The sequence below is a fragment of the Lynx canadensis genome, chromosome C1 (genome assembly GCF_007474595.2).
Source record: "Lynx canadensis isolate LIC74 chromosome C1, mLynCan4.pri.v2, whole genome shotgun sequence".
NCBI classification, from domain to species: Eukaryota; Metazoa; Chordata; class Mammalia; order Carnivora; family Felidae; genus Lynx; species Lynx canadensis.
In genome coordinates, this window is record NC_044310.1 from 54,745,186 (window position 1) to 54,769,527 (window position 24,342).

Sequence of the window (24,342 nt, forward strand, 5' to 3'; positions counted from 1 at the left end):
AAGCATTCATGGTCCTCTGCTTTAGGAGCCCTCCGACGATGTAAAGTAAGAATGAGACCAGAGACCTAAACTCTGTCTCCGGCTCTACCCATTTACTAGCTGTGTGTCTCAGAGCCTCACTTTCCCCTCTTTTTCAAAAAGGCAGTTGGACCAGATATCCATGGAGGCCTCCCAGGTATAAAACGCTAGAGGCTTGTTTCCTGTCCACCCTCCAGAGAGTAGAACCATCCTCTTCATCTGAGCAACCTTCTGGATACTTATGTATTTGCACTTCCGGCCTGGATTTGGGGATTTGGGCAATACTAGGTCACAGATAACCTCTAGTAACTTCATGGGGTAGCCCATATTTTGAAACCAAAACTCTGAGAAAAACCTCTTTCCCTACTCACATCACAGTCACTATTGTTAGTGTGGAAAAACCCTAAAGAGGGAGAGTAATCAGAGTTTGTTGGGGTAAATTGATAGCAGCCACAAACCAGGTTTGAGAAGTGACGGAGAGAAGACGTATGTCTGCTGGTTGTGTTCTTACAGACAACATCTGGTCCACCATTGTTCTACTGATGCTGGACAGTTTTCCTTACTGCCATCTGTGCTTGTCAGGGGCTCCTCGTCTTTTCCGTCACATTCCTACCCGTTGGTAGAGACTGCCCAAATCACCAGGCCAAGAACAGACACTTCAAAAAAAAAAAGTCCTCACCAACACTCATTCCATAGGATATCAAAGAGAAGAGCCAGGCAAACAAGAGGTCTTTCTAATCCTACTGTCTGATGTGGGGAGGCTCCAATTTAGTGCAAATCACATGGGAAATACATTATATCTATGGTGTTTGCTAACACCCTGTTGTGTGGGAAACACTTTTCTCTGTAGTACCTAGTCTCTAAAACCTCCTCCCCAAATAATCTGGAGAGAAACACCTTATGACAAAACATTAAAAGCTGTCAGTGAAATTGTCTTGTATTTTCTGTCTTTTTTCTTTTGTACACTTCACTGAAATAGTACACCCCATTAACAAAGCTATGTTGTATCACAGATAGCTTCTCTGTAAGGTTCTCCAAAACCTCTTCATGGTTTAAATAAGCCACAGGCATGATGACTGCCTGTCTTTCTTTGGCCTGATTACTTGGAGTGTATGTTTGGTTGGCTGTTTATGAAATCTTCTGTTACCCAAGCCTGTTGACTGATCCATCATTCTCTGACTAGGTATCTGTTCTCTCTTCCTTTTTGCTGATCACAGAGGCGCAGCCCGGTAAGAACTCTCAACATTTTTACCTTAAACATGTATAGAGAAAATTGTTGCCAAGGCCAGGTGGCCAGGTTTGGCTTCCCATTAAATTTATGATGACCCAAAACGAATGAAGCAGATGAATTATATTTATTGGTTGGAAGCCACTGATCATATAAGTGTCAAGATATTTTAAGATTATCAGAGCACTTTTCCATAACAAACTAAATTAATACATAAGTATCCCAACCCTAGTGCTAAATTTGAAAAATGTGTGTGTGCGTGCGTGCGTGTGTGTGTGTGTGCAGGCGTGGTTATGGATGTGTGTGTATGCAAGGCCTGGAGACTGGCCAAAAAGCACCATAGAAGTTTACAGCAAAGTGATAATAAAGAATAAGAAAGCTATGAAGAAAGTAAGGAAACAATTTTTAAGCCACATTGTTTTTAACCCTGAATTTGAAGTAAGCTCCTGGTCTATAATCTATGTTGGTCAGTATACACTGATACCTAATAATATATAATCATAATTTCCATCTTGGGAGGAAGAGACATGTTTTCAGGTCAATACTCCTAGGTTATCACATAAGTCTGTATTTCATCAATGAAGACAAATCAGTATTAGTTTGCGTTGCTCAAAGTGAAAAATCAGTCATTTTTCTCAGATTGAAATGTATGATGAATTTAAAGTAAAAAGTAGGGTCCTTGTTTTGTTTGAAATGACCCCCATCTGCCTTGAGAGAGGAAATGGAACTGAAAACAGTGCCCTCTGAAATCCCTTCTGTGAGCACATGCCAATTTGATCAATTGGTTATTATTTGGGGCCAATCCTCTGGCTCAGCTGACAAGCTGGTGGTTCTCTGTTTAAATCACATAGCCGATGATCAAAGATAACACCTCCAGGGACTGCTATTCAGGTGTGGCTGATTCCTACCCAACAGTTAGGTGACATCTGAGATTATGACAAGTTACTCTTTTTTTTTTTTTTTAAGGAAAAAGAAGGAATTAACTAATTTAAAATGAAGGCGATTTATTCACAGTCTACATGTAAGGACAATCGTTAAAAAGAGGAAAATGTGGTCACTTGGGAAGGAGAAGAGTTTTTAACTCAATGGGCTTTCTCCTGAATGTGGTTTGTGTGGTCGACATAGCCTTAACCTTGCTCTAGATTGCCACGCTGCAACTTCAAGGCCATCAAAGAGCTGTATGCGGGATCCAGCTGACAATGGGACTTTCTTTTCTGTTGCTGCTGATCATTCGAATATCTGTTCCTTTCTAAATTGATATTATTCTTCCTAATTTCTATACAACAGAGTCTTCTTGCCCATCTCTGCCATATCTTGCTTGCACTTAACTGGTGATGGTTCACTTATGAGGAGTATTTAATAAAATGTTAAAGGGGCTTCTTGTTTACTCCCTCTCAACAATGAACGTCTAGTAACGAATTGATACACCGAGAACCAATGAATACAAAAGAAGCTTTGTACCTTGTTTGGTTTCATGAGTATTACATTTTTAATGGAAGAGGTAGGATAGAGAGACCAAAAGGTCCTCGATACAGCCTCAGGAGTCCCCTGTCTCTTGGGTTTCAGGTCTAACAATTCTAGGAGAATTCTGTTCCTTCAATGCCAACCTCGTGATCAACTACTAGGAAGTAGAGCCTGGGAATCTTTACTTCAGACCCATAAAACCTGACTCTCTGAGGCTCCAAAACCTAGAACAACATTTTAATTCCATTTAAACAATTTGTCCTCTTATTGTTTTTGTCTACAGAGTCTTATTTTCCGAAAACCAATTTGTATCCAAACTCCCATAATGACTGTAGCTGATTTAAATGACCGTATTTAATTTAAATGTTTATTAATTAAAAAAAAATTAACTCAATCAGACATATTAACTTAAAATGCTCATTTACTAAAGTAAATAAAGTTAATCTCTATTTCAAAAATCTTTACTAACAATGGAATAATTCTCTATAATGGCACATACACACAGATTGTGTTATTAGGCAAGACAAGCCAGGAAATGCAGAGTGAAAGATTGAGCCATTCGTTAGAAAACATCTAGTAAAATCTTGCTCAGATTGAAACTGCTCCTGTATCATAAATGAGTTCAAAATGAGACAGAAAATTCTGAGAAATCCTTACGAAAGAAGGTAAGAAGTTTCTTCTGGATCTGTTATAAAGGCCCTACATCTGATCCTGAGTTGTTCATGTTACCATTTGAGAGAAGAGAACGTATCTGTGACCAGCCACCAAACACATGGTCATACCCTTTGGAATACTTTCTTATACTTGCACTTTCCCACCCCTACTCTGTCCCCCTCATTCTCCTAAGGCAGGCCCTTCCAAGCCCATGATACCACCCTTCCAGGACTCTACTTTTCTGGTAGCACCGCAGGCTAAGAATCTTTCGCAGCAGTTTTGAATCAAAACTTTTTATGTAATCAATGTTTCTGTTATAAGTTTCTGCGAGGGTATTATAAAAACTAGACCATACCTTCTCCAATAATTCTTACCAGGGCTGTTTGCATTCCTATTGTACCACAATGCCTGGAACTAAAGGAATGACTTTCAGTTGGTGGATTGGTGGGCCCTATGGCAGACAAGTGAAAGAAATTGAGGTGGGAAGGGTGGTTGAGGAGAATGAAATTCCTTGGCTCCCTGATGAAAACAGCCCATTCAGTGGCAATGCCTCCAAGTTTTCCTTCCCTATAACATTTGCCACTTATATCTTTAAAAATTACATTAGTAAACTAATGACTTTTTCCTAACAACTTATGGACCTCCCCCACCTTAATAAAAGCAGACAATACTCCCAATACATTCTATAATTTTCAAACACCAAACATATGCGAAACTTGGATTTATTTGTCTGATAGGCTTCAAGGTTGTTTTTTTAATTGAGCTATTCAATATTTGCTTAATTTACCAAGTCTACCCAGGTAAGGGGTTTTTCTGGTTCAGAAGACTTATGATTTACCCTTCCTTTCTCTCTATAAACCTTGAGTAAAATTAAAAACTGATTTATATGTGTGTGTCTACAATTTCCAACTTGAATGCAATTTTGAGAAAAATTTCATTTTTCCCCATCTGCATTTCTGAATTCAGTTTAATTGCAATGACAGAAATATACATATTGTACATAACATATATGTGGTCTTAAACCTTATAGTGTCTATTTCTAATTCTAGGGTGCAATTAAAAGGAACTTATCCAGTAAGTATATCCTAGCTACCAGAAATAGAGTAAAATTTAAAAGAAGAAATAGTTCCTTGGATCTTGGAGCATAAATATGTATACATTTCAATTATACACTCTTGGGCTTGATTTTTAAGGTTTACAAATGTTTTACTTTTGCAGCAAAGAAATCTTGTAATGATAAAGGGGCCTGGTGGGTCCTGAATAATTAATATTTAAATTCTGAAAATGAATATGGTTTGGGAAAAGCATTGCTACCTTCTTCCGATATTTGTCAACTCTTGCTGTATCATCTGACTTTAGAAATGGATTTAATTAAGTGTGTGTTTGTTGGTGGGGGTGGGGAGAGGAGAGGGACGGAAGGAATCGAAGGCAGATGCAACTTACCCATTCATAATGTTATCTGATATAAAAATTTTAGTCACCCAGAGTGATATGATACAGGTTATAATATATGCAGGGCATGATTTTCCTCTGCGGCATATAGCATATTCTAGGGAATTCTAAATTCAGGGCTGCTAGTTAAAGATACAACATTTTCTTGGCATTTCAAGAAAAGAACAGGCAAAGAATGCTGGATTCCTGTACTATGTACATATGGCCTGGCTTAGTATTCTCTTACGGTAATTGGGAAGCAGGACTGCTCAAGGCGGCAGACATTTGAAGAATGGTAGGCTACTCAGCTAAACTCTGCAGTATACAGCTCTTCTGTTTGACAGCTTATCATGGTAATTCCTTGGTTAATTAGGTTTTGCAAATGCCAGATAAAATGCTACTACATATGTCTGATATGTGGCTGTTGCATTGCCTGGGTAGAGGGTTTGTTTTGCAAAATTTTCATACTGAGTTGCTTATTGGTGGGACGTAAATCTCTAAGTGTTTCCAAACATAGCTCATAAGATGTATAAGAAAGGAATAGTAAAAATATGCCTACCAAGTTTCTTTGTCCTGTACATCAGGTGAAGAAGTGGCAAGACCCAGGCGTTCCACACCAACTCCAGAACTTACGAGGTGAGCATGGAAGACATTAGTTGTGTTTTATATAAGGTATCACACATTGTTAACAATCAAGCAGATCTCCTTTAGGCTCAGCTTTCAACTTGTATTAATAAAGGGCCTGCTTTTATGTGTGAGTCCATAGCATGATTCAAGGGTATTATCGTTTCTCACAAGTGCAGCCTGAGGCAGACACTTACAGAAGAACTGTATAGTCATCCAAAGTGACTATCATAATGTGCAGACCCCTCACTAATGCAAAAGTGAAAGTCTGTATGAACAGATCTTTTGATGTTTGGAATGCTGATCTGACATATGATTATATCTCCCTATGAAGAATAGCCTGTTTAGTTGGCTTCAATTTCATGATACATTCCACCTGTCATATACCAAAAGAATCTATTCTGCTTTTTTGTTTTTGGCAAAACGCTGTATTTTGCATTGTCTATTCTTTGAGTTAAGTATTGTACAAATGGGCATTGTTTTCCAAAAAGACTACTATTTCTATTAAAAGCTGGATTCTTTTCATTTTCCCTCCTCCTGACCCCCTACCCCGTTCCCTCTCACTCCCATTGCACACACAGAACTCATCAGGATCAGTGAGGGAAATAGAGTCTGGGAAGAAATGAAGATTTTGCAGCCTTTTGTTAATAATCATTTTAAGTAATAATTAGGAAAAAGGATAACAATTTAACGTATTTCCACCCTTCCCCTTGAGTTCTCAATGTCCTTCTTTTTCTGAGATGTGCTCTATTTAAGGTATTAGGAGGTTATAACTAGTCTTTGTGAGTGTTGATTGGAGAGAGAGTATGGAAATTAGAAAATAGTAGACCTAGTTTCTTCTTCAAACGCAAACTTCCTGGGTGCCTTTCGTTTAACCTACCTATGACTGACTTTCACTAATCACAAACTGCATTAGCTACAATACAGGGATGTGATGCAGACAAATATAAATGGTATTTGAGATCTGAAGAAACTAAATGCTTTGCAATAAACTGTTATCTCTCGTACTATCTCTTCTAAGTATAGAGAATCTTGATGACTTGAAAGAGTTTCTCAACTTATTTCTAATGGACCATTATGTTGGTCCCTCAGTGAGAACTAGGGGTCTTATCTCCTACCAATCCTCTCGTCCATAGTACATCTGACATTCTTACACATACTTTCTGGCCCCATGGGAGCTTGCGTACATGCTTATGTATGTACCCAAATACGCACACATGTATCTGCCTTGCCATGAAAAATATTTGAAAGCTTGTATATATTTTTAGCATTAATATCCCCTTTCTCTATGTTTTGTTTTAATGGGTGTAATTTAGCAAAAAGCCTCCAGATGACACTACGGCCCTTGCTCCCCTCTTTGGTCCTCCATTAGAATCAGCTTTTGATGAACAGAAGACAGAAGGTAGGCAAAACGTGTGTCTCTTAGATTTTTCTTTTCATTGAAGTATAACTTACCTAGAGGAAAGGCGTGTGTCTTGAGCCATGTACCATCAGATCCTCATGTGAAAGAGAAGTTCTGATCCAGGTGTGCTATGGGGGTAAGAGTTTCATTTGCAAACCTCTAGTATTTTAGGATTTGAAACCTTGCTTCCAGAAATATCAAATAGTTAACAAGTTCACTCCTCAAAAGTGGTCAGTAAGAATTACTGCAAATCTATAAAAATCACTGGGAATGAGTCAGGGAATAAGCGCCCTGGGGTCCAAACAGTTATCGTTGTGGACCAAGACCTTAAACTCCCTGTCACAGTCACTGTCACTGTGATCTAGCCTCTCTGACCACATTTACTCTCTTCTCCACCTTGTCACTGGAGGTGTCAGTTGGACTGCTCACCAGACTTGTTTGCAGGCTCAAGACCCAGGAATGACCTTGATTCATTGAGCAACTTACAAGCAAAATGTTGTGGAAAAAATTATCAACTCAGCCATTTTTATTGGGTTTACCCATTAAACATTTATTCCTAGAATTAGATATTTAACTTTTTAAAATTAACCATCTTTTTTGGATGGCTATAAATAATGTATACCTTGCTGACGTAAATGAAACTCTTTATTAAAGGGATCTAATCTATTCCTGAAATGTATTTACGTACAATGCATGCATCTCCAGTGTCTGTGTTTGGTAATATGGGATGTTTTTATTAAAAAACATCATTTGATTTAAAAGCACTGTTGTATATGTATAATAAAATGTTATTTTTTATACCGTTGGGCAAAGAAATAAAATTTAACTGTTGAGGACAACAGGACTTGAAAGCATAATGAGTAAACTAAACTACAGTAACAAAGAGACTCCAAATTATAGGGAGCTAAACAATATAGAATTTTGTTTCTGTCTTATGTTAACAATCTCAAAGTAAACAAGACAGGGATGGTAAGGTGGGTCTGCTGTTCTCAGTACATGGTCTTCATGTCTGGGTCCACGGGAGCTGCTCCAGCTCTCATCATCCCCCAGTGAGAGTAAAGTGGAGAGGGGGTGGAGGACAGGGAGGACCAGTGGAATTCGCTGCCAATTCTCGTGAAAGCAAAATCTGGAAGAGACAGACATCACTTTAACTAGAGCCAATCAGAAAGAATTTAGTGCCATACGGCCAGCTAGAACTTCTTAACTATAGAAGAAACGGAGAATAGATACTGGAAGACCGCTAGCAGTCAACCACATCAAAATATTTTTCAATGATACAGTTAGGAAAATGTATAAGGAACATCCCTAAATACACCTTTAGGGATTTAAATGTCTACAACTTAAAATCCCTAAATAAAGGTGGCCTTGCGATGGGTTATCAGTTGTCTTATTAACTCAGCTATGATCACTTTTCCTTTTCATGACATAATTGTATAGTGACTAAAGATGGGATTTGATTTGTTGCATCTGAATCTACCTATTAAAGGAATCCCCTAACTGTATGGAAACCTGATTTACAAAATAGAAAGCAGTTCTTTTTTTAAAAAAGTTTATTTATTTTGAGACAGAGAGAGAGTGTGGGGGAAGGAGTAGAGAGAGAGGGAAAGAGAAAATCCCAAGCAGACTCTGTGCTGTCAGTGCAGAGCCCAGCATGGAGCTTGATCTCATGAACCGTGAGATCATGACCCAAGCTGAAATCAAGAGTCTGATGCTGAACTGACTGAGCCTCCCAGGCGCCCCTAGAAAACAGTTCTTTGAAAATTGAGGTGGTGTCCCCCATCACATCCATGGGGAAAAAATGCTACTCCACATCTTTGGGGAATGTTTGTTTTCATATTAAAGCAAAATATAACCAAGACCATCTTTGTGTTTGTGGTGGAGAGGAGAGACACCTGACCTTGTCCATGAGCCTGGCTTGCTTTTTCTTGAGGTGGTTTCATCCCCCAAAGTTCTATAAAATTCCAGCATTTGCCCACGCACACTTGCTTTTCCAATATCTGCACTTAACCTTTCATATCTACGCACTCTCACTGCATTTCATTGATTCTTCCGTCACTAACTTATAAGGCCTGGGGACAAAATTTGTATTTTGGAGTCATGTATGCATGCCCAGGATCAGATCTCAGCCCCTCTCAGCTACCAATAGGTAGCTCTTGGGCACATTATTTAATCCCTTTAGTCTTTACTTCTTCTACTGAAAATGGCACTAATCAACCACAGGCAGGTGTTGTAAGGATTAGAATATTTAATAATATTCTGGCCTTGGGATAAGTGTGCTACATGCATTTTGTGTACGTTTCATTTGTATGTATTATCTCTTGTGATCCTTTTAGTAACTCTTGGATTGCTCTAACTATCTCTACACAGAAGGAAGGGAAGCTCAGAGGTGAAATGACTGGCCCACGTTCCTACAGTCTTAGAGGCTGGATTCAAATTCATAGCCCACTAACCACCCAGCCTGTGTTTTACCACATAATGAGTTACAAGCAGTACTTCCATAGATCCTGGCAAATGATATGTATGGAGAAAACCTAGTTGTTTACATTGTTACCATAGCAATAAAAAAATCAAAACAAGAAGATAGAAGAAATGGAAGCTACGTTAGGTTCAGTGTCGTTAGGCCCAATACCTAATTTCCCTGGTTTACTTTAGGTGTCGAAGCCCCTGTTTATTTTGTTGGTTCTCTTAAGATATTTACCAAACATTTTTAGGGTAATTTCATTTCTCTTTAGGATGCCATAAAAGGTTTATTTAAAGACCCTGTACTATCCTTTAAAGATATGAACCACTCTACAGAACCCAGGCATTTTCATTTTTGAAGCATATTCATACCAAACTTTAAATAAACCAACTTGAAATGAACATGCATGGATGGGATTAATGCCTGGACCTTCAAATGGGTGCCCAAAACAGAGCCAGTACATGTACTAACATTCAGAATGTCCTTAAGTGACCAACCAGGAAGAAAATGCAGATACTGTATTCTGAAAGATTTTATTTAGCTATGTGTGCACACACAGACACCCTCACCCTCACCACACACAGACACAGACACACACACACACACACACACACACACACACCGCTGCCATTTCCATTCTTTGCTTGAAAAGAATGAGAAACAGCACACTTCTAAATTACTTTGCTAGGACTAAGACAATAGGGAGATAATTTTGTGAAGCTCATCTTTAAACTAACATTTTAAGTTCTAAAATCCAGGAATGTTTCTTTTTTGGACTCACCCTGGGAAATTTTCTTTTTATGTTTCCAGTTCTTTTAGATCAGCCTGAGATATGGGGTTCAGGCCAACCAATTAATCCAAGCATCGAGTCGCCAAAGTTAACAAGGCCTTTTCCCACTGGAAGTAAGTTGTGTCTGCTCTGTCTGGAAAAATAAGTGACTCATTTTACTGTCTGCATAGTGAAATTAAGCAACTCTTAGAAAGTACATAAGCAACACTTGGATTGTATAATATTAAGAAAAGATGTTATTCTTTTTTTAAGTTTATTTTGAGAGAGAGAGAGAGAGAGAGAATGAGTTGGGGAGGGGGGGAACAGGGAAGAATCCCAAGCAGGCTCCATGCTCAGTGCAAACTGACATGGGGCTCAATTCCACGACTCCAAGATCATGACCTGAACCAATATCAAGAGCCAGATGCTTAACTGAGCCACCCAGGCGCCCTAGAAAAGAGGTTATTCTAATAGGCTTTAGAGGTAAAGGGGTCTAGGGCAGTTTGTCAAGGCAGGAATAATATAATAAAATTATGAACTTTGAATCACAGCCTCTTCTGACATCCTATAGGCTTGTTCATTCATTCATTCACCATGCATACAGAAGAGAGAAAAGCAAGTAAGCTAGAGAATCTACCATGCTCCAGGTACTGGACTATCACACAACACAGAAGTGAACAAGTCAGATAGTCTCTGCTAGTCCTACAGGACAAGGAGGATGCATAGAACAGAAAGGACACATTGAGAAGAAAGAGGGATAATGGAGAGCAAGAGAAATGATGCTATTTGGTGGGAAGCTGAGATAGGAGGTCAGGGCAAACTTGTCTTAAAGCAGGGCCATCAGCGATGCTATCTCAGCACGCCCCCTACCCCCCACCCTCTCCTGAAGATGCTGATAGCCCTTCACCTGTGGTGGGTTGAGCTATTTGGCCTGAATGGATTGTTCATTCAGTCAAGCCACCCACTTGATGGATTTCTTGAGTTCTCATTTCAGTAAACTTCCCATAGCATATGTGCTTGTGGAAAGTACTCTTTATTTTTTTTTTTTTATGAAATTTATTGACAAATTGGTTTCCATACAACACCCAGTGCTCATCCCAAAAGGTGCCCTCCTCAATACCCATCACCCACCCTCCCCTCCCTCCCACCCCCCATCAACCCTCAGTTTGTTCTCAGTTTTTAACAGTCTCTTATGCTTTGGCTCTCTCCCACTCTAACCTCTTTTTTTTTTTTTTTCCTTCCCCTCCCCCATGGGTTCCTGTTAAGTTTCTCAGGATCCACATAAGAGTGAAACCATATGGTATCTGTCTTTCTCTGTATGGCTTATTTCACTTAGCATTACACTCTCCAGTTCCATCCACGTTGCTACAAAGGGCCATATTTCATTTTTTCTCATTGCCACATAGTACTCCATTGTGTATATATACCACAATTTCTTTATCCATTCATCAGTTGATGGACATTTAGGCTCTTTCCATAATTTGGCTATTGTTGAGAGTGCTGCTATGAACATTGGGGTACAAGTGCCCCTATGCATCAGTACTCCTGTATCCCTTGGATAAATTCCTAGCAGTGCTATTGCTGGGTCATAGGGTAGGTCTATTTTTAATTTTCTGAGGAACCTCCACACTGCTTTCCAGAGAGGCTGCACCAATTTGCATTCCCACCAACAGTGCAAGAGGGTTCCTGTTTCTCCACATCCTCTCCAGCATCTATAGTCTCCTGATTTGTTCATTTTGGCCACTCTGACTGGCGTGAGGTGATACCTGAGGGAAAGTACTCTTTAAAATGACTGTAGGGGGGCGCCTGGGTGGCGCAGTCGGTTAAGCGTCCGACTTCAGCCAGGTCACGATCTCGCGGTCCGTGAGTTCGAGCCCCGCGTCGGGCTCTGGGCTGATGGCTCAGAGCCTGGGGCCTGTTTCAGATTCTGTGTCTCCCTCTCTCTCTGCCCCTCCCCCGTTCATGCTCTGTCTCTCTCTGTCCCAAAAATAAATAAAACGTTGAAAAAAAAAATTTTAAAAAATAAAAAAATAAAAAAAAAATAAAATGACTGTAGGAAGAAAATTGGGTCTCAGAAAAAGATGTTTGGTGGTGAGATGGGATGCAGAGAATATTTTTCCTTTGTGGGAAATTAATACTATATATACACCAATTAATACTTTACCAGTTCAGCCTTCCCAGGGCTCTGCATTATGGGTCTTAAAAATAATCATAGGAATTAACCGAGGAGATTCCTGATCAAAGTCCCAGAGGTTGTTTACTGGGATTAGTGCTATGAAACCAGGTGATCCAGTCCTTCCAAAGGTATTTCCCTCATAAAACAGGATAGGAAAAACAGCATCACCAATAACTATTTTAAACGTCTAAACTTTCAAAGATGTGTTTTTGGGAGAATTTGAACCCCAGTGGTGTGATTTTGAATGTTTCTCTCTGCTACTGGGAAACAAAGCCAGTGAAAAAGCTCTAACTTCCTTGAAAAGCTTTCTTTAGAAACTGAGCCATCCAGATTATTCCTAGAAAACCTTTCCTAGATGCCAAGAAAGTCCATAAATGAAATGTTTATGTAGATAATGTATTGATTTTAAGACCAACTATTGACATTTTAGAGTTTTATGAGTTTTATGTGCTGTGGTTACACTTAGCACAGCAAAGGCTATTGTATAATCGAGATGTATTGCATAAGTTTGCTCATTTCATGGTTGCAGCATAAATTTGCTATTTTACATTATTAGGCTCTTATGGTATTTTGTGTATTTTTATTGATGATGATCTCAATTTTTGCGGAGAACCTTAATCAAAAACAGAGCCCCTGATGGACTCTCAGCTTCTGTAGAAAAACACGATCCGTTTGAGGTGTAGTTTTCAGAAGCTCATAACTAAGATTAGGAACCAGGTATTTCTGGGCTTTAGGATGGTAGCTGTCAGCCATGCCTGGTGTATAGAAACATGGGATGCTTTCTGAAATTAAATGAAGTCAAGTGAGGGTGGAGTGACACAGAGGGGCTCTTTTTAATGCAGGCAGGGAGAGGATACTGTAAGAGCTCTCCAGCCAGGGCCCAGCTGACCCACTCTGCTTTTAGGTTATGAAACATTGGGCCACATTCAGATTCACTGGTTTATGAGATTAGTGTGAACTCTTTGAATCTACTAAATGTAGCAGGTGACAGGAAACCATACATTTAAAGAAAGAATAAGGAGCTCCTGGGTGGCTCAGTCGGTTGAGCATCAGACTTTGACTCAGGTCGTGATCTCAGGACTTGTGAGTTCGGGTGTGCTTTTTCAGCGCGGAAGCTATCAGCGATCCTCTGTAACCCACCCCCGCCCCCCGCCCCCGATCTTTGCCCCTCCCCTGCTCGCATTCTCTTTCTTCCAAAAATAAACATTTTTAAAAAAGAAAGAAAGAATAAGACAAAAAAATGTACCTGTTGAAATAGTAATCCCTAACTTTGCCCGCAAAATGACAAGTCTAGTTCAGAAGGTTGAATCTCTGGGTTGGGGCAGTAATATAATACTTTTTCTATCTGAAGGGTTTTGTTTAGCCATAATTTTTACCAAGGGAATCTACGTATTCTTCCTTGCTCCAAATCATATTGCTTCAGACATTCAAAAATATACTAAAATTTAAGATGTGTGACTTTTTTTTTGAGGGGAGAGAGGGGCAGAGGAAGAGGGAGAAGAGAGAGAATGTTAAACAGTAGAGTCTGATCTCACAACTGTGAGATCATGACCTGAGCCAAAATCAAGAGTTGGGCACTTAACCAGCTGAGCCACCGAGGCGCCCCTAAGATATATGACTTTGAGAAATCTTTCCAGACTCAACTTAGGCAATACTATCTTGACTACATTAAAAACCCCCTCATCTGAGCTTCCACCAAGATAATTCTCATTTCCTCGACCACCCCTGGATTGTAATCATCTGTTAACATGATATTCATCCATTCATTCATAAATTCCTTGAGGACAGAGGCTTCTTTTATTTAGCCCTTTGCCCCTAGTTCCTAGTACAGGATACAGAACTTTGTTGGTGCGAGAAGTTCGTCCCAGAAAGGAATGAATAAATAAAGTGAAGACATTGTCATTATCTGACATTCTTTTGACAAATTCTTATTAGCATAAAATGGAAGAATCTGAAGGGGTCTTGCTTCAGTTTCTTAGCTCTGAACTTAGAAATCTGTAGACCATTAATGGTGGTAACATTTCCAACAGCAGGAATGTGAATGAAAGCGCACATCCTGCTGACCTGCAGAATACTGTGTAATTTAGGGAGAAAATCATCAATAATGCCTGACTTCCTGTGTCTTTGCAGCACCTCCACCACTGCCTCCCAAAAATGTACCGGCCACCCCGCCCCGAACAGGTTCCCCGCTAACAGTTGCACCAGGTGAGCTTCTGTTTTTCCTGTTCTGGGGTGATACAGCCACCAGCGGTGGCCCCGGACCTCAACATGGATGTGTCAGAAGCTATAGACACAAAGCGTGAAAATGTTCACATTCAGTGTTCCTTCCATTCCCACTTACTTAAAGTATCACTCTCAGGTTTCACAAAACGGTTCTCTTTCTCAACTGATTTTCCCTCTGTGTCATTTTGTTGAATGAGAGCCACGTTTATGTGTGAAGTGAAAGAAAATCTCAATAGCAAACGTCCTTGTTTAATTGGCATTTCACTTCATTGGATCTCATTTTAATGATTTACAGATTCAAAATCTCAAGGCACAATTCGCATTGTCCCAAGAACTGATCATTTTTTTTCCTAGAATTAAAACTACAAATTAAAACTATGTCTAGTCTACAAAGACATAGGATGGCTCCCAGGATGTGCAGCATATGGGTAAGCTTGGGAGGTGGGGAATTTTTTTTCCCAGTAATCCATATTATCCCATGGCAAAGAGATGTGTAAGGATAATGAAATATGGCAAGGAATTGCCACATGCCTTTAGACAGATATTTCTAAGGCACATTTTACCTTCTATTAAAATCAATACTACTTATAATCTATTATTGGACTAGCAAGTCCAAAGCAGTCATTGCTATCTTATGTGTCTGGACCCTTAGAATATGGTTTTTATCACCTTTGGAATTCTATTGAAGTTTCATCCTTCGCTATATATGCAGCCTGGTGAGCTTGAGAGCTACAGAGTAGGTATTCATCAATAAGACCAAGTGCAAGGCGTAGTCATTTTTGAAATTTATACTGATTAAAATCCAACAAAAAGTCATCCAGAGTATCATAGGTAAGGGTGTTTCCAAGTTCAAATCATTTTGATTCCTTGTATTACCATAAATATATTAGAGGCAAATAACTCTACCAGCAACAAAATTATAAATATTGTGGAATATGCAAACTGCTACTCCATTTATCTGTGGCCTGGGAACCTTGAAGGTTAATTCTTTTCAAACACGAAATATGGAAGTACTAAGCCAGTTTGTAGAGCCAAAGTGTTCTTTAAAGGTTAAGTTGCTTCTGCTCATGCCCCACAATTATTCAGGGAACAGTTTCTAATTTCAATAGTTTTTAAAAAGTGCACTTCCTCACATTGCTGTTTTGACCAAGCATTCCTTGTCAGGCTGCAGAAGATAGTTTTCATTTTTTTTCCTTTTATTACTGGTAAGAATTAAAAAGAATAGCTGATGCTAATGTTTAGGCCGAGACTTTTCTGGTTCATGTACTTCATAGTTATGCCTACGAAGTTAACAGGTTGAACTTGATGAGAAAAGAAATTATAAAGATGTTTTTGCAATTTTCCTCCCTATTAAATAAGTATATATGTGATAGTTCTAATAAGTAGTAAATGTCTTCTCAATAACCTGTGTGTGTTGTATGTGGGGTGTATATGTGTGTGTTTGTAAATATATATGTGGGGATAGTCCTTTAAATAATCGTAGTACTGTTTCTGGTGTATTTAGCTAATTATGATATTTTTTAAACTAACATATTATTAGTTTCACTAAACATTTTAATATGCTCAAGTAGACAGTCTTTGTCAAATATGAAGGTGATTTTCAGCTATCAATTATTTTTCTACTGTGTTGTCTATATTTCAGTAGGCCAGACTTTCAGAAGGGACCTCCCTTTTGGAATGCAGTTTCAGAGGCTGTACTCTGTGAACCTTCTCAAAGTGCAGCCTTTTCAAAATGATCACACTTTGCACTCTTGTGAGCAGCCTTTGAGAGCGGGAGCATGCTCAACGCTTTCAATGGTGGTAAAAATAGCTAACTGGGGTCACCCAGCAAAAAGGGTAAAATAACAACATAAAATGATAATTCTCACATTATGGAGACAGGGAACTCTCTCCTCCCCTTCAGCTCTGGTCTAGTTATTTTTAACCTCACAAGGCAATCTATTTACTATTCTTTGCCTCACCCCTCCCACCCCCACCCCATACAAATAATATTCACAAAGTTAATTAAAGTTAAAAATCAACTACTTTAACCACAGGAAATGACCAGTCAGCCACAGAGGTCAAAATTGAAAAACTACCATCAATCAATGACTTGGACAGCATTTTTGGCCCAGTGTTGTCCCCCAAGTCTGTTGCTGTTAATGCTGAAGAAAAGTGGGTCCATTTTTCTGATACGTCCCCGGAACATGTTACTCCAGAGTTGACTCCAAGGGAAAAGGTGGTGTCCCCACCAGCTGCATCAGACAACCCATCTGACTCCCCAGCTCCAGGCCCCCCGGGCCCTCCGGGCCCCCCAGGCCCCTCAGGACCCCCTGGTCCTCCTCGCAATGTACCATCGCCGCTCAATTTAGAAGAAGTCCAGAAGAAAATCGCTGAGCAGACCTTCATTAAAGATGATTACTTAGAAACAATCTCATCTCCCAAAGATTTTGGGTTGGGACAGAGAGCAACCCCACCTCCCCCACCACCACCCACCTACAGGACTGTGGTTTCATCCCCTGGACCTGGCTCGGGCAGTGGTACGGGGACCACCAGTGGTATGTCTTACTGTTTGAGTGTGCTTCATGTGACCGGGAATGGCCATGGCTGCTGCAGTGTGAGCAACACCCTCCTCCTGCCTGGCAGTTGGCTTTAGAGCTTCAGCCATCCCTCCTTTGGTGTGGGTGTTCTGTGGCCCCATGGCATGTCCTAGTGCATTGAATGCTAACTGTCATAGTACGAGTCTGTGGATGTGTTCTGCCCTGCGCTCCTAGCCCTTAGGAGTGTCCTGCTTTCCACCCTGCAGATAGAAAGTGTATGTTTTGTAAGGGAAGCTGCTGTGCCATCATTTGGGATTCGGGAAAGTTCTAGAAAGACAGATTTCATAGCCAGTGTGTTTCATGTTAAGTGTATAATTTCCCTGTCAGATGCCTGTATGAAGGGTTTCATTTTTTAGTTTGTTTTGCTTTGTTTTCAGCTTTATTGAGTATAATTGACAAAATTGTAAGATACTTAAAGTGTACAATGTGACTATATACATATATATATATATATATATATATATATATATATATATAGAAAGGCTTCCTCCCATCAAGTTAACTAACACATCACATGTCACATATTTACCTTTTTAGGGGTTAGGTGGGTATACATTAGATCCTCAGACTTTATTCTTCTTATAACTGAAAATTTATACTTTTTCCCCCAAGGGTCCTAATTTTGGTAGGTGAATGTATTCTTTCTTCTTCTACTTTTTTTCTTTTTCCTTTCTTTCTTTTTTTGTAGGGGAGAGCCATTAGCAATTAGAGTAATCCTTCTAATTACTTCAGAAAAAAAGAAGTAGGGTTTGAAAAGGAGATTTTAGGGGACAGCAAAAAGAATATACCTTACTGCATCCACAAGTTAATCAAGCTGCCACTGAAGACAAAGTATTCTCTGATTTGATTTTGAGAAGCTCATCAGCCTATGAAGTCAACTTTAAGTATCATGACAGGTGATGGAAAAGTCTATCAGAAATGTACACTTGGGACTCTATATGCGAATGTTGATATTGAATCTGATATTTTGGATTTCTTTATTTGAAGCTTCATAGGATGGGAACACCTGCCATGCAAACCGAAGAAAGATCAAGATTTTCTAATGTATCTTTTTCCATAGTTTTTATTCTACTGGTGCTCACATTTGTCTGGCAAGACCCTTTGGTGCTTCCCTTCTGTGCCTGTGGGTTCAATTTGGGCACCTTCTCGGGGGTGCCGTGTGCTTTTTGTTTTACATTTGCTTTGGAAGAGGTGACCAAGTTTATGCTATTTAGATCTAGTAAGAGACAGGAAAGAGAGGCATTTGTCTCTATTCTAAAAATCAGTAGTCACTGCTGCCTCTTTTAATGGAGTAGTTCAGTGCTTGCTTTATGTGTGAAAATTCCTGTGCTTTAAGCATCCAAGCTGATCAAGGAGAGGGCTGGAGATTCACCTGTACCACACACAGGTGGTACAGGTTTTATATCGATGTTTTATATCATTACATGTGCCCATGTGCCTTCCTCCAATAAAAAGGGAAAACGATCCGGTACACAAACAAGTTTCAGGAACATTATGTTAAAACAAAATCAGCAGGGTTTTATTTACTATAGGACTTCTGATAGCCTTTATTTTGCCAATAATAACAGCTATAGTTTCTTCTCCTGGGTATCATCTTAATGCTTTATGCACATCATTTCATCCATACAACCCCATGTGATAAATGCTCTTATTTCCCCTATTTTACAGATGGGAAAACTGAGGCTCAGAGATGTCAAGTAGTTTTCCCAGGTTTACACAGCTACAGGTGATAGACTTGGGATATTCAGTCATGTTCAGGTCTGTCTGATTCTGAACCTGTGTTCTTAATCACTGTGCTCTCCGGGCACTCTTTTAGGGTTTAGTTACAAAATATCCCAAACTTACTTGACTACTGACACCCACCTATACTGCACTGTGTCATCAACAAGATTACCAAAAGTTTTCTTCCAAAACCCACTTCTCTGTTCTCCCCTCTACATTTCTAGATTGTTAGAGTACCCACTTCCATCCTCTGATGCTTTTTTAGACCATTTTTGGGATATAAGCCTCCTTGCTTATCTGTAAAGGTAATAAAGAGACCCTAGGTAAAGCCTTCAGTTCAGATTTCAAACTCAAAGAAGCTGGCTGCCTAATGTCAAAGAGGGGTGTGTTTCCAGGGTCTTCTATGGTACTCTCTTTCCAGGGTGAGGCTCTCAGTCTTCTGAAAAGACTTCTAGAGGAATAACCCCCTCATTCCAGTGGTAGGCCACTGTGCTGTCCTCAAAATGGTCATGTTTAGTTGGGGAAAGGGAGGTCAAGGCAGTTTTGTTGTTCATCCGCTTCTTCCATCCCCTTCCACGAGACTCTGGAAGATGTTTAATTGAATTGACCACTGACCTAATGACTGCAGAAGGGAGCCTTAGCTTTCTTTCTGAAATCTTTGAGAATTTGGTTGTCATCTTTATGTTTAGCTGCCATACCCTTATTTGAAATTATTTTCAGGTGTTACCAGTAAAGACTATTGATTCTTTTTTTAAATGTTTATTTATTTATTTTGAGACAGAGAGAGAGAGAGAGAGAGAGAGAGAGAGAGAGAGCCCATGGTGGGGGAGAGGGGGAGAGAATCCCAAGCAGGCTCTGTGCTGTTAATGTAGAGCCCGACATGAGGCTCAGATTCACAAACCATGAGTTCATGACCTGAGCCAAAATCAAGAGTCAGACCCTTAACTGACTGAGCCACCCAGGTGCCCCAAAGACTATTGATTCTTAATGATTGAACTGGAAAAAAACTATACTTTGCTGGTATTAAAAGATTGAATTTTTAAGTGGAAGATTGAACTCGATCAATGAAGCTCATGAATAAATAAAACTTTGCACCATTATCTCCATAATTAATTCCTAGTTTATTTGCCATGTAATGTTTTATTGATGGAATATACACAGACTAGCAGAAATGTAATTTTACGATGAACACAATGAGAGATGAACACAATGAGAGAGGGCCACATGTTTTAAAGATTAGCAATGCTTCTCAAGACCTCCTTTTTTTTTTTTAATTTTTTTTTCCAACGTTTATTTATTTTTAAGACAGAGAGAGACAGAGCATGAACGGGGGAGGGGCAGAGAGAGAGGGAGACACAGAATCGGAAGCAGGCTCCAGGCTCTGAGCCATCAGCCCAGAGCCCGACGCGGGGCTCGAACTCACGGACTGCGAGATCGTGACCTGGCTGAAGTCGGACGCTTAACCGACTGCGCCACCCAGGCGCCCCAAGACCTCCTTTTTATAATACTTAGCCTGATGAGACTAGCTTTTCCTGTATGTCTCAAACTATATTTAACTGGGTGTCATTATGCTCACTTTTGAAATTTTATTTCACTTGGTCACTGACCAAATTAGACAGTACTCACAGCCTTGTCAATCAGTTGCTTTACCTGATGTTGAAAAACTGTTCGAAGTTAAGAATTTGCTTTAAGAAGTCCAATTTCCTTATGGCAAAGTTATAAATACCTAGTTTGGCCAGAACTTTGCTTTATTGGAATGGAGATGATGATTCTCTTGGCAAAGGCCATTTCTGGTTTCTTGTGGGTTATGTGCCAGGAGATAGGAGGGAGAAAGAGTTTTATTGGCCTGCAGCAAGTTTAAAGACTAGGGAAAGAGAGATGTTAGTAAAGATAGAATGTTCAGTGCAACATTCTCCAACTTGAGAAACGAAGACAATATTAAAGATGTTACACACACACACACACACACACACACATAAACAAATGAGTGTGAACTAACTGGGGTTGAATTGAACAAATATATTTCCTAACTACAAGTCTTTTTAGAGTGGCAGAGTCTAAATAGGGAAGCCACTAGCCAACAAAGAGAGATGAAAGTTGAATCAATAGTTATGTGGTTTCCAAGGGGCTAACAAAGACACTATGCTAGAACTTCAAGTTGACGCAGAAATGGATTCAGAGCATGTCATTGGTTGCTAACTTTTTTGAACTCACAAAAGTCAAATAACATACACGTGATTTTTAAAGTTAAACTTAAAATCATGATACCCAATTTTTTTCAGTGCTACTGTTGGGAATGAATAACTGCTTGAAGAATGAATGAAAATATAATTCCAGATCATAGGATAAGGATAGAGATGTACAGCCTTCTACATTCTTAGAATATGAACAGTTGTGCAACCTCACAAAAGCATGGGAAGCCTTAGTTCACTTATGAAATACCCCTCAAGTGCTGAATACCCTGTGCTGAACCTCAGGGTTCTGTCCAGAGGATTTTGCTTCATAAACACTGCCTCAGTGTCTATCCAACTGCATAACAAGCCAATCAAGTCAATTCAGTTAGGAAAAAGTGAAAGGAAAAGGAGACCAGTTAACTACTAGCCACTTTTTTCTTGGCTTTTAGTTGTATCTGTATGATCTAGTCCCATTTATTTGTGTAGCATCTTACAGTTTACTAAACACTTACATACGTTTTCCATTTTGTTACAATTACCTTGTAAGGTAGAGGCATATAATTTTTTTTAAATAGGAAGCTGAGGGTCAGAGAAGTTAATATCCCACAGCTGATAAGAGGCAGACAGGGTCAGAACTCAGAGCAACTGAGTTTGTCCAGTTGTTTTTTTTTTTTTTTTTTTTTTTTTTTTTCATTATTCCACACTGCCTTGATGACAGCACCCATATTACTTTCCCAAGCAGTAGTGATAGTGGTTTTTAAAACTTTCCCTCCTGGAACATGTAGAAGAAGGATAAGCAGCTGACTTTTTCCTGAGCTGGATTCAGAAGACTATTACTTGGAAACAGAATAGATAGACCATGGATAGATATTTTCAACCATTCCTATGGCATGGTTTTCCAGTGAAACAGAACCTAGGAAAAGCCCCATGAAACTTCCTCACAAAGACTTTGTTGTTTAATGGTTTACTTTTCATCTCTTTACTGTCACTTCTGTTTCCTGAAAACATCCTGGGTGTGAATCTATTAAGTTAAAAGAAAAGTTTGTAGTGGAACCTGTCAGAGCACATCTTATTTTTTTTGTTCAAAAACATATTAGCCAAAGACTAAAAATATTTATGTTGAGAGAGATGTGTGCAATCTGTCGATGCAAACATAAGAGTGGGCTTTATGCAAAATATGGGATTCCACAATCCACCTCAAGCTACAAGACATTGCATTTAAGAGCTTGGGCTTTGGAGTTAAGTAGACCATCTGAGCTGTGTGACTGAGCAAGTTACTGAATATCTCTGAGCTTTAGCTCTGATTAGGATAACTACAATACCTTCCTGCAAAACTTAGTATGGGGATAAGACAATGCATGTAAAGTATCTAGCATAGATCTTGGCCTCATAAAATAAGAAGTAAGAATACAGTAAAAAGTGGTAAAGGTGGAGAGTCAGTAGAAGTAGGCATGGAGGTGGCAATAATTTTAGTAGGGTTTCACACTAAGAATAAGAACGTTATAAAATAGAAAGAAACACAACACACTCTGCTGTTCAGTGTCAAAGTTCTCTGACAATCTCAAAATCTGTAGATGGAGATCAGCATCTTGCTGATCTAGGATTCTCCAGAGAGCATCGTTTTGTGGCATGTAGGACGGGAGGACAGGAGTAAGCAGCTATTTTCCTTTTTAAAAAAATGTTTACTTATTTTTGAGAGAGAGTGTGTGTGTGTGTGTGTGTGAGCAGAGGAGGAGCAGAGAGAGATGGAGACACAGAATTGGAAGCAGGCTTCAGCTTCCGAGCTGTCAGCGCAGAGCACGATGTGGGGCTCAAGCTCATGAAATCATGATCTGAGCCGGTCTGATGCTTAACTGATTGAGCCACCCAGGCACCCCTGTGCGGTTATTTTCCCGAGGCAGGGTTTCTTAGAAGTTTATTGGAACCAGCTGATATCTGTGCTTCCAACCAAAGTGACAACCCTCTAGAGTAGTTGGAACTTTTCTGAACAAGAACTATTTGGAATATTGATCTGAATTTCTTAAGGTGTTTAGCCAAATAGTCTATCCACATATCCCAGACATCTGGCTAAAGATAGACAGAGCCCTGAATCTAGAGACCCTACCGGTGTGCTAATTAGTGTGCATGCCTCTGTGTGTCTTCTGCGTTTCTCTTGCTTGTCATTGACAGCCAGAAAAGTAAATCCAAGAGGCCCTTTTAAAAATCACCACAAAAATCATCACGGGCAAACTCTACATAGAACAGATTCCAAAATAGCCTCCTTTAAAAAACGCAATCCTCTAAATTCAATGTGTTTCTGTTATTAAGATGCTAAATGCACATACTTGTGCCACATCTCATTTACTTTCTTCTATGCTGTCCTTTGCTCGCCATCAAGGTTTTACTTACATTTATTAAAGCTAGCACTCATATTTTGATGCACAGTAAAAAGGAGAATTCTCTTATACATGTTTTTAAAAAATATATATGCATATATATATATATATATATATATATATAATGTAGAAAAATCGTTCACCTTCCTTCAAGGTCTAACCTCCATTTTCACCTTGGACATAAATCCTGAATATGCAAAAACAAGAGAATTTATTCTAAGTTCAGTGTGCATGTGGTCAAAATAAAAGGTACTCACCACCCAGCTAAAAGGGTCTTAAAGCATATTTTCCATCACAGAGAGTAATAAAAGGATTTACCTTTCACTGGGTGTCACATGACAACAAAAAGCAATAAGCTTCAGCTTCTACCATCAATTATAGTTCTGAGTGATTTTTTTTTTCTTTGTTAAAAAAAAAAAACACCACTAGATGCTAGAGTGTTGGGTGTACTAACTGGTAAGGTGAAGAAAAGTATCTGGGACTGGCATTGTGGGGATGGGGAAGGGGAGTCACATGATGACAGCTCTTGGCCATGTGTGTTTCCAGCCATTTGTAATACCCGTTTGTCTTTCAGGTGCATCATCCCCTGCTCGACCAGCCACTCCCTTGGTTCCTTGCAGTAGCACCACCCCTCCACCGCCTCCTCCCCGGCCTCCATCTCGGCCAAAGCTACCTCCAGGAAAACCTGGAGTTGGAGATATGGTATGTTCCCTTCTGCCCTGGCTTGCTCAGAGACTCAGGGTGAGAATGACAAACAGAAGCCAAAATACCTTAACACAGGCCAGGTCAATGGCCGCAGATCATTGGTACAAATGGCCCTGACAGATGGCGTCTGAAAGGCAGCCACTGTAGGATGGGTGTACATTTCAACCCTCCCCAAATCACTACCATCTTTCACGTCAAGGTCTAAAACGGTAGGAATTGGAAGCTGGGGCTGTCAGTTTTGCTACAGTGGGTTTGATGCAAATTAAGATAGGAATGCTCAATTGTGCTAAATCCTTTAAAAAGGGAGGTGTTTCCTTTCACCCTACTTATCTGTTTT

The 24,342-nt window shown here is 39.6% G+C and overlaps 1 protein-coding gene across 8 annotated transcripts in view; it reads left to right on the forward strand.

The window, feature by feature from the left end:
* The window catches only part of SGIP1 (SH3GL interacting endocytic adaptor 1), a 199,897-nt gene that overhangs the window by 119,689 nt on the left and 55,866 nt on the right, over positions 1-24,342 (forward strand). For 3 of the 8 annotated variants that reach the window (XM_032594319.1, XM_030326944.1, XM_030326946.1), the window contains 8 exons: positions 1,236-1,247; positions 4,414-4,438; positions 5,380-5,431; positions 6,736-6,821; positions 10,093-10,185; positions 14,358-14,432; positions 16,487-16,987; positions 23,875-24,002. In XM_032594319.1, coding sequence (XP_032450210.1) covers positions 1,236-1,247; positions 4,414-4,438; positions 5,380-5,431; positions 6,736-6,821; positions 10,093-10,185; positions 14,358-14,432; positions 16,487-16,987; positions 23,875-24,002 — 972 coding nt within the window. The remainder of the gene's footprint in view (positions 1-1,235; positions 1,248-4,413; positions 4,439-5,379; positions 5,432-6,735; positions 6,822-10,092; positions 10,186-14,357; positions 14,433-16,486; positions 16,988-23,874; positions 24,003-24,342) is intronic. The other 5 variants (XM_032594315.1, XM_032594317.1, XM_032594316.1 and 2 more) reach the window with 3 other exon arrangements.